Genomic DNA, 11828 nt, shown 5'->3' with positions numbered 1-11828 from the left:
AGTCCCAAATAACATACCCCAGGTATTATTTCTTACCTTACCAAGACACTTCTCAGAAAACTGGAGGAAACATCACATGGCCAGTGAATTGAACTCATTGTAATATCAGTTGTCATTTCCCCAAACTTTTGAATACCAGCACACTTTGTCTAATTTAACAAGAAAACACAGACGGGTTGGTCCATGGTTTATACCAGCCACTGTACTAAGCAGATAATAAAGTTCAGCAATCCTGAACCATATGCCATATGTTGGCATGAATAGGGAAGAAAAGCTATCCAGTTTATGTCCAGCTGATGGGACAAGAAGATAGTTTCACAGAGTTTTGGAATGATTACTTTGTCCTAAAAATGTCAGTACTATATCAAAGCTGTGTCACTGTAGACTCAAATGACCAACATGGATCAATATGTTCAAAATATGTAACTAGGTAATCTTCCAAAAATATTCTGTTTTGACAGCTGGGATCTAAATCTTTTTGGCAACACAGATTACTCTGTGTATTTTAGAAATACAGAACATGAACAGAACAAAATGAACACAAAACTTTTATTCTATGACTGACACAGCATGTATGTATCAGTCTTATTGATTAATGCACATATGGAATACACAGTTTCAGAATGTTTTTGGTATGGTAATTAGTAATTTAGTAGAATTTCAATAAATATAAAAAACTCCATGCTTCATTCATACATTCTATAGAAAGTTGATGACTTCTAATTGAAATATTCTGTTTCTTTTTTTAGAAACCTTCACCTATTACAAACATAGAGCTGTCAACCAAGCAGGTAAGTTATGCTCACCACCAATAACTTAAATACAATATTGATGTGTGGTCACTAAGGCTGCCCATTTGTGAATAGTCTGGGAGGTCAAACCATTACCATTGTTATCTCTAGATTACCACTTTAAAACTTTTTGAAGACATGTACATTGATAGATTAGTAACACAAATTTCTTCATTTCATTTCAGCATCAACTTTACATTACTTCTCGTGATGGCCTGGGTCAGCTGTCACCACATAGGTGTGATACATATGGCAAAGCCTGTACTGATTGCTGCCTTGCAAGAGATCCATACTGTGCTTGGGATGGAAGTTCCTGCTCTAGATACTTTCCAACATTAAAAAGGTAAATGATAAATCCTAAAAATAAATGTTACATTTCTAAAAGAGCCAATGTTTAGACTGCAGCAATTATGGATGCATATGGAGTAATAGCTTCAGATATGTAGCAAAGAATGACAAGTCCTGGACTCCTTAAACCAATGGCTATCTGATATTTAGATCATGAAGACCATCGTTATGTATTTTTCTGGAAGGCACAGGCATTTTTATTTAAAAGAATAGACAAAATAAGCCTGTAACCTTGAAAAAAAATACTTCCAGAAATAACAATTTTATGATGGTTTCCTTCGCGTGAAATGTAATATAAAAAAAAATCACTACATCATTTTTGAACCCATTACACCTTTATGATTATAGTGCTAATATAGAACCAGAAGAGGGCTCTAGAATACAAGTGATTATTCAGTGAAAACAAGTCTTAGCAGTTTATTAAAGCAGCATTTGATATATTAGTGTATAATTTATTTCTGCAGGTGTAGAAGAGTGCAAACTCCCCTCACATTTTCCTTTTCCAGTTGTTTGTTTTAACTGAGGTGTTGAAAGAATGCAATCAGTGCCTCTCTATCAATCTCAGTAATTGCATTCCTTCAAGCTTTTTTTCTTTTTAACCTATTGAGTAAGAATTTTTTTTATATCAGTAATTTTACCTGCACGTATTTCCCTTTCTTAAGGCGTTCAAGAAGACAAGATGTGAAAAATGGAGATCCCCTTACACACTGCTGGGATGTGGATGAAAGTAAGTTGTTTTCAGAGGTGTTAATGTGCTTAATTTGTATGTGCTATGAATTTAAATGAGTGTAGTGCTGGAGGATTCCACTGCGTGTATGTAGGTGCAGGCTATGAATTTAACAGTATATTTTACTGGGTATATATAAACTGAAGATTATATGTTGGACTTAGTAACTATTGATCTGTAAAGCTTAACTGCTCACCCTTGTTGAACTGGTACTAAAATATAACCTGGTCAAACTGGTCTTATCTTCTTACCACTTAGCCCTACATATTATTACTTACATGGGAAATACTTATTCTCTGCCAAAATGATTGTCTCTTATATGAGTAAAGGAGACTAAAGCCTGAAAACTGCTCACCACCTATTACCTTACTATGCACTCAAATACATTAACTGAAAGTATATGGATTTATAATCCAAAAACTGAGATGGGTTACTAATCGCCAATACATGGAATTTGTTTACTTATCATTGATAGTCATTTTATTATGAAATCCCTTTGTTAGGTAAATGGCACCTCTAATAGTTTCAAAGAGAATACATTTCCTGGTAACTTGACTCAGAAAGCTATTAGGTCAAGGAGCTGACGGAAGCTTCTCAGATCCCTGAGCCCCATGAAGATAACCTTTAGTTAGAACTGTTATAAAGAAGATCTTGCCCCAAAGCTTTTTTAAATGTAAACCAATGGCAGGTAGCTGATTCTTTGGGCCTGATTTAATAATGCTCTACAAGGCTGGAGAGGATACACTTTTATCAGTTGATCCAAAAAAATTCTACATTTGCTAACAAATAGCAAACAAATTTAAGAAACCCATTCCAGGTCTGCTGTCCCACCCAGGTTCACTGATGAAAGTGTATCTTCTACAGTCTGGGAGAGCTTTAAAAATCAGACCCTTTATTTCTACAGTTCCTGAAGAAAAGTAATCCAATAAAGTTGCAAAGTCTTCCCCCTTTTTTATTGGATTCGGCTGTTGAGAACAATTTTGTATCACCCTGCTTATCATCCAACACTGAAGTAGATAACAGTCATTCGTGAAGCTGGAGTGAAGGTCAAATTATAGTGCTGAACCTATGTATGAGATTCTGTCTTTTATCCAACTTGCAACACTATGCAAGCATGCATATCATGTACATATTCTCACATCAGCACATTGAACAGGAAAGGACTACCTACTGTGTAATTATTTGTACAAAAAAATCTGTATAGTTACAGTGTGTAGCTAATAATATATTTACTTGTTTTTTTTTTTTTGTTTCATAATACTTTACCTTGAAATACCCATTTTTCTTGTGTACTTTTTCAGGGTCTGCCAATGAAGCTCCTGAAGAAAAAGTCATATTCGGTGTTGAGTCTAATTCTACATTTTTGGAATGTGTTCCAAAGTCTCAGCAAGCCTCTATCAGATGGTTTATTCAGCACACAGGAGAGGACCGTCAGGAAGAGGTAAGTCATCCTGATGATATGTGTACAATGGAATATAATCAGATATGCCTATCTCAGAGTTTTTATCTTTCCGTACTAACTGGGTTTTATATGGGTTTTATCCAGCAATACTGGAAACCAGTTATCTTTTTCAGAGGAAATCACTCCTAATCCTGTATAATTTCCTATTTCATTGATTGTGACATCAAGGAAAACTTTAACTTTACTGGCAAGCGTTAAAGGTCAGATTACTATAGAAAAGAAATCATATGACAAAATTTAAAGTAGGCAAATGCTGAAGAACACTTTTAGTAGTGGAGTGGTATGTAAAATTCCCTGTTAGATTCTGGATCACTTTCTAAATTACAAATGTTTTTAAACTTCCAGTTATATTGCAATGTATATAGTATAGTTTGCTCATCTCAAAAATTAGCATTTTTTAAGCCATTTAGTAAATTGTATTTGTTGAAGTTATTATTTGTGTTAAAACCTACAGTTCCTGTGCAGCTCCCAATGGCTTGTTGGACTGCACTTGTGTGCTGGTTCTTTCACACATTTGCAGGCAGATGCAGTACTGAACTGCCCACTGACGCCACATTCATTCTATAGACTGCCACGGGTAAGACGCTACATATAGCCTCTCACCAAAAGAAGTGGTTTAGGGGCGCGCATAAATGGTGTTTGCACCACAACCTCACCGCCAGTCTAAATATAAACTTACTGTTATATAATAAGTGTACTTTTTCTGTGCATTACTCATCCATGCAGATTTTAGAAAGATGCCAATATGGGAAATACTTTTAATAAAGATAAGTCTGGTTTCAAGCAGCATGGCTTGTTTTTTTAAATCCTTCTTTGCTATGAACAATTTCAGCTACGTACCTCAGAAGTGTGTAAAACTGCTCTGCAATGGGTTGCACGAGAGCCCATTCTTCCAAAAAGGTTTGTTTGCAGTAAAGCAGGTTGTAAACACAAATCTGAAAGACTTCAAACCAAGTACTGATATTAAAGAATTATTTATTTCATGTTTGCAATTTGGTTGTTGTGGGCAGCCCCACTGTCTTTTCTTTACAACACAAGTTAGAGATCTGTATCTAAGTCATAGGCAAGCCTGCTTGTTTTTGCACATCCATGGTGTAGGAGGCATTTCATGTAAGTGCCAAACAGTTTAGACTCATCATCAATAAATCACTTGTAATACATGCCACAATTCAAAATATTTATATTTGCATACATATTACATTTCCCACAGACCTTCCAGTGATTCAGCCCATCTGTCCATGTTTTCTGTAGGCTATAATGAAAAATATGCAAGTCTAATTCTACTACATTTAAAAGTAAACTATCTATAATTGCAGAAGTATCTTTTCCTATGCGTACAGCATGTTTTCATTAATATTACCTGTTGATATCAACAGGGAAAAGGGTTACCATCTTCCAAGAGTCAGACGCATTCTACATTCATTCATTCCTTCCGTCTCAAAATTATTTAAAAATCGTAATTTTTTTAGCTGTAATCGGGGCTAAAGTTTGAATGTTCATTTAGTCCCTACCCCAGTTACTGTTGGGTATAGGCTTAGGGTTGTCCTAGATGTTGGTAAAGTTCTGTTGCCCATATGTGGGCTGCACCATGGTTTGGGTAAATCATGGTGCAGATATAATATTCCGGATGGGGGGGCCGGATTTCAGTGGGCCTGATTAATTACAGTTCTTTATTAAAGTTTCTTAAAAATAATTTCCTATTATTTGATAAAAGAGTTCAAACCTGGAATAGGTTTATATACTTATATATGTGTATATACTTTATATATGTCTATATAATTTTTTGTCAATGCTCAAGGTAACATGGCACAATGCTCAGTTTGATATGACCTTGTTTAATAAAATGAATAAATAAATGTTTTTTTGACCATAGCATTGTCTATTCCATTTCTACATTCTATTGAGAGAATAAAAACAGATAATTTGATAAAGAAACTTTTTTTTTACATCTAAGTCAAGTAGTACAGTGGTACATGATTGTTTAATTAGGCAAGGAATAGAAGTTATTGGCCAGTAAATTATACTTTAGATGAATAAACTGGGAAATATGAAATTCACTTTCTTATACTGGCAAGACAATAGTGCTTTACAAGCTGATTTCAAACAACTGGATCTTTATTATTGAAAATTAATACATAGTTTTATACTATAGTAAATGTAAAGCAGCTTTACAACTTTGAACTTTGAGATGGAAACAAAATGAAATATGAAGGTACAACACTCTGCTCATCAACCACATCAGTCAGTTCTGTACCTGTGGTTTCCTGTCTAGGGAGGACAATCAATCATTGGAACTAATGTTTCCATGTCTCCCCATTGATGAAGAAAGGTATGCTTTGAAGATGCTACCACCCAAAAGCAGCTGTGTAGACCTCCATTTGTACATTGGATAATTATCAAAAAATTCTGTTTACTCAACAAAAGAACTTCACTCCATTTGCAATGACCACAACACATTTATACCCTGTTAAGGTATTTGTTGTTATTACGTATTTTGGCATCCCTGATTTGCTCAGTGCTATGATTTCTCCATGCTTTACTACAAACAAAGATGTGAACTTTTTTGTTCACCCCAGTTACATCCCAGAGTAAATGTAAATATAAACACATGTAATTATTCTGTTAACAACCATATACCAAATAACACTAGCAGCTAAATGGTTTGATTTTTGTGCAATGTTTGCTTGAGACATTTCATACTGACAGATATGAAACATAACAACATACTTTACAGGAAGCAACTTGCTAAAATATTGAGTTCTGTTGTGTGCTATATTATGAATAAAAAAGATGATCTGTCCTATATTTATAACTGGAACTTAGAAGTCAAAACAAAGCTTAAACAAAGGGATATTTAAAGGCCGCCATTGCTAACTTTTCCCATGGAAAAAAAAGTGTCTTATTGGTGGCCTACATTTCTCAGTTTTAGTCTCCCTTATTTTATGTTGGACTAATATTTTGTAAGAAAACAATAAAAAGTAGAAAAATCATGGCAGATCAGGCTGCATCATTTGACGCACACACTTGCACCTTTGTGGTGCCACCTATTGTCATATTGGGCCTGATTTAATAAATCTATCTAAGACTAGAGAGGATAAACTTTCATCGGTGAAGCTGGGTGATCCAGCAAACCTGGGATTATTTTCCTAAAAGTCATTTGCTAGCAAATATTATGAATCCTGAACCAGATCCATTTCAGGTTTGCTGGATAGCCCAGCTCCACTGTTGAAAGTGTATCCTCTCCAGCCTTGGAGAGCTTTAATAAATCAGGCCCATTCACTTGTTTTACTGAAGTCTTTAGTGATAACCGGTCACAAGGAGTGAGGCACTTCTTTTCATGTATTTGAAGGGAGAAGGGTTGGAGAGAGTACTGGTTGTAGTTACATAGGGACACTGTGCATTTCTGCATCAGTTACAGTTGACAGGGTATGAGACAAACTTCCTCCAGAAATGTAAGTTCTGATATTTTTTTTTTTTTTGCTTTAACATTAATAAATTAAACTTCTTATTAACTTTCAGATTTCTTGAGATGTGGAACGCTTGTTTAATAACTCTTTAAATTATATTAATTTCTTAAATGAATACTGTAATTAGACAAAAGAATACATTCAGCAATAGAATGGAGGTTATTTAGGGTAAGAATCTGCAGCTTTGTGTTTTTCTCTGATCTGAGAATTTAATATATAATAACATCCTTTCTCGTGGTATATGAATCTCAAACCAAAAGTAGCTATGTCCCAAAAAACATTGACAGACTCTACTGTAACTACTTGTTACATTTTTAATATAAACCACACTAACTGACTCAACACTCTTAACTAGTTTTATTCACATTTTACTTTTACTGACCCAACAACTTATAATACATTTTACTGAACATATTCCAAATAACAGTTATGAGATGATTTCACTAAACATGTTCAGTGTACTCTATGAAAAACATATTTTAAATGCAACATGTCTGTTCATAAAAGGGGACAAACTTTAAATGCTGGCCAAACATGTGTACAACACAAGTTATTTTGTAAAGTGTCCACAATTTAAAATAAACTCATCAGTAAAATGTTTATATAAGGCACCTGGGGATCTATGTACATACTTCAAATATCCTCACTTCCTGAGAAAAATTCATAGCCACAGTCTCATTTTTGGTGAGAGCTGGGAGGTGCCACTTTGTTAACTTACCAATTGGACCATCTTTGGAATGGGCCACCTAACTTGTTTAGGTAGTTTTATGGGATGGAAAAAGTTGGGCCTGCTTCATTTTCTCAAACCAAATGTTTGGATCCAAATGCTTTTTAATGTGCAGACACTTGTACAGTAGATGACAACATTCTATTTATATAGCAGTTTAGCATCTTAAAGAGATATATTTACATCAAAAGGATTCAACCATAAGGCCAATGGCTGTAATATAAGTAGCATCAAACTAATTCTGTTTGCATCTGTGGGCATTCTCCACTGTGAGTGATACCCTTTATTTCTGTGGTCAATGGGATCAATTAATTTTTTAGAGTGAATAATTTTCCTTAAAATTGAACGTCAATGGGAAGAATGACATTGGTGGTCATTGGAAGTAAAGATTCACATCACATTAGTGGTCAGTAGGAAGAATACAGTGTAACATTGGTGGTTAAAGAAACTATATCAGTTGAGAAAGATGCCCCTTACATTAGTAGAATACAACAGTAGGTAAATTACTTTAGAGTCTGTGGCAATCCAACATATTATCCTGCGCTTTTCACCCCTCTCTCCTTAACATTGGATGGACTGCTACTGCCAACCCTTCCCTTGGTTTACCACTGCTTTATAGGAAATACCATGAGCTGTGATCCTCCACAAGCTATCCAAAAGTTTTCAGGAATTCTTTGTATTAGGGATTACATTAAAACATTTTCCACTTGCAAAAAGGAATCACTCAATGTCTGAGCAGCTATTCACAAGATCAAAAGCTTCCTGAGCTTTGTACTGATTCTACTATTCAGAAAGCCACAATTTGCACACTTTTTTCAAAAAGCCAAAATTTTGTTGCAGCCTATATAGTGTGATGAAAGTATAGGTTCACTTTAATTCTGTATCTTGTTGAAAATGTATCTATTTTAGCTCTAAATATTAAGAGAACTGTGACATTTATTACTTATGTCCGACATTTACAGTTGGCTTTAAACTCCAAACAATTAATACCCTATCTGCCAGAAAGATCATTTATGATAAATGGTTAATGAGCAGTTTGGGAATCCTTATTTTTTCCTTTTAAGATGACACAGAATGCAAAGCATCTGTATTCACCTTCTTTAACTCTAGTTTAAGGCATGCACTAAAATGGTAAACTAAGCATTGATGTCTTTGGTAAAATGAATCTTTTAGGCTGTTGTTTAATATATATATATATTTTTTTTTTACAGATAATATCTGATGAAAGAGTTATTAAGACCGAATATGGGCTTCTGATTCGTAGGCTACAGAAGAAAGATTCTGGAATGTACTATTGTAAGGCACAGGAACACACATTTATTCACACCCTCGTGAAGCTCAATGTAAAAGTCATAGAAAATGAGCAGATGGACCAGACGCAGAAGTTGGAGGTTGAGGAGAAAGGCCAAGATATAATGACTGAGTCAAGGCTGAGGTACAAAGACTATTTGCAACTTCTAAGCAGTCCTTCATTCAGCATGGATGAGTATTGCGAGCAAATGTGGCACAAGGAAAAGAAGAGACAACGCAATAAAGGTGGAGCAAAGTGGAAACATGTCCAAGAGATTAAAAAGAGTAGGAACCGGAGACACCATGAACAAAGGGAGAAGATTACCAAAATGTTACCTGCATAGACTGTGTGGACTTTATATACTTATTCCATTGTACATTTCTTGTATTAATATTCCTCTTTGAACTGGGAAGATCCAATACGTACAAGACAATGTAGTACCAAGAATATCGTAGAAAAGTGAAGTCAATTCACCATTTTTTGTATTACAGCTTTGAGAAAATAGAATGGAATTAGGGGGTATAAGTATCCTTTTTTTGTGTAGTGTTGTTTGTGTGTAGCTTCAACTTTTGGGTTAAGTTAATAATAACTGGTCGTTCAGGCTTTTATTTATTAAACTGTGTTATTTAGGTGTTGCATTCTTCTCTTTTTTGTAAGTTATAAATTAATATTGGGATGTTTAAAGTAACTGTTTACCTTTTTTAAATGTTTTTGTTTTACTATGGAAAATTGTATTTTTTTAAGACTGCCTGACTCAGAGACTCACTTTTCAGTAACAATGGTGCAAACTATGTACAAAAGTAATCAACAGAAATACCATATTGATCAAATTTCCCTTTTTTTTTACTGCTTTAAAATTCACTGATGGTTTAATTCCGGTGTTTACACATATTTTTTATCTACATTATTGATCATGATTATGAACTATTCATATTGTACCTGTAACAGATTTACGTTGGAAAATTGTTTCTGACTATGGTTCAAAAAATGTTCTCTGACATCGGGAAATTACGCACAATAAATATATTTGTTGAACTTCCTATGTTTTTTGTATCCTTCTTTTTTTGCTTTTGTCCAGAAGCTATTGATATTTTGGTATTGCTACTTTGCAGTTTATAAGGCGTGTATAAAGTTGTTATTATGGGAAATGTGTGTGTGTGTAATGATTTTGTATATAACTGTATCTAGCAAGTTGTTAATAGATAATAAAAAATATGGGAACATTGTAAAAAGAAAATACATTCCCATTCAAAATTTGAGTTGTGTTATAGTCTAGTATAAAATTTTAAAAATCCCTAAAACTTCTCAATTACATAGCTTTTTGGACCCCCTCCTCTAATATTTAAGAATATACTACTACTATCATTGGCAGAACTATTACCAAAAAAAGTTATTTGTATCATAATGGTATAATGTTTAGGAAGTTACCCAAATAATGAACTTCTCACAAGATACATTGCACCTCTTGTTTTCAGTAAAAAATAGCAACCTGATCCATGTTGGTGCATTTTTAGCCACAACCTTGATATTCTTTAGATGAAACTCAGGATACCTGAAAAGATGTTTGATTAGATATATTATTTTTAATCTTTTTAAATTCAGGGCTAAAGGCGTTGAAAAAAATTTGATTGCAAGGAGCCCTTGTATTCTTTTTTATCTTTATCATGCAATAATTTCTTTCTATCACTATATTGTGCCATTTTACAAGCTCTTTCAATTACCCAATCTGCATATCTAAGATGTTGGGTCAAATTATTGGGCTTGGTTTTAAACCCCTTAATATCCAAACAGATTGACCCCATTCTAATGAAACTCAATGTGGCATATAAAACAAATTATCGATCTAGGATGGCAAGAAGTGGTAGTTTTCCTGAACAGCGGAACCCCACTCATTTCTGGGATGTGTTCCCCTTTAATGTGAGAATCAAAAAAAGTTATAGTAGACCCAATATAACAACTTATGAATTGCACATTTATGTCATGAGTAGGGTAGAGGGGATGAAGTCATTCTTACTTCTGCCTCCAGCTTACCACCACTCCATCTCTCCTCCTGACTGATAACCTTAAATAACCACACGCAGACTTGTTCTTGGGGTAAACTGGCCATAGCAGCCTATTATTTAAATAACAAAGGACTTTCTTTTATCCTTTAATGCAAAACATTGTTCAAACAACCAGATACATTTTTACCAATTTTAAAGGTTTTGAAGGTCCATGAAAGTACTGCTCTATCACTACCATTTTATGGATACTCCTGCTCACCACAAAGCCCCCCAGCCACTACCACACTGACTCCGGGACACTTCACAGGTATTCCACAGCTCACACTGGAGCAACCTAGTGTCCCATGTTTGGAACTTTATACCCTGATGGGTTCCCCACCCCCTACTACCTTGTATGCATCCAACCCCACTCTCATGGACCACACAAAAAACGCCAAGCTGCCATGAGTCAGAGCAAACCAAACTTCCTAACCCAACAAATTGAGAGGGTGGGGCGGAAAACTTATCCCACTTCTTTTAAAGGATGTTCTTACCTCTCCCACCCTGCTGACCTTTTTTATCAACTATCGCTTGACCCATTATAATTTAGAGCCCCACAGATCACCTTCTTCAGCACCACCTCCTCACCAGCCTAACCTTTGCTTTCCTGCTTTCCCCCATCACCCTGTTATGTGCTCCTCCACTCATTCCCCTTTTTTTCATTAGCTCCAGGCCTTCTTTATAGTTTAAATAAATGCAAAATTTAGTCATTATTATATTTTGAAAATATTCTTCTGAAAAGATGTACAGTTAGGATTTGTCATCTGTCCCCAATAACCTATATTTACTAATTTTATTGTGTCATTAAAATAAAAGGAACTGTGTGTTAATATTATATTTTGCCTATAAGATAAAAAAATGTCTTGTTGCAGTGTTAAAATACATTTTTCACCTTCAGCACCCCACAAACAACATAAAAATATCTTTCTAACCACCTATGAGACATATCCTCACCCTTTGCAAAAGTAAGACA

The 11828-nt window shown here is 34.7% G+C and overlaps 1 protein-coding gene across 1 annotated transcript in view; it reads left to right on the top strand.

The window, feature by feature from the left end:
* SEMA3D (semaphorin 3D) overlaps positions 1-9855 on the top strand; it is a gene marked incomplete in the record, with an annotated part of 86774 nt that extends 76919 nt beyond the window's left edge. Inside the window, 5 exon segments of the mRNA XM_072401745.1 lie at positions 750-791; positions 977-1134; positions 1802-1866; positions 3168-3307; positions 8734-9855. Coding sequence (XP_072257846.1) covers positions 750-791; positions 977-1134; positions 1802-1866; positions 3168-3307; positions 8734-9156 — 828 coding nt within the window.
* Positions 9856-11828: the final 1973 nt, after the last annotated feature.

Source organism: Pyxicephalus adspersus, chromosome 2 (assembly GCF_032062135.1).
Source record: "Pyxicephalus adspersus chromosome 2, UCB_Pads_2.0, whole genome shotgun sequence".
Classification (NCBI taxonomy): domain Eukaryota; kingdom Metazoa; phylum Chordata; class Amphibia; order Anura; family Pyxicephalidae; genus Pyxicephalus; species Pyxicephalus adspersus.
Note: the sequence above shows the minus strand (reverse complement) of the source record. Positions and strands in the feature narration are given on the sequence as shown.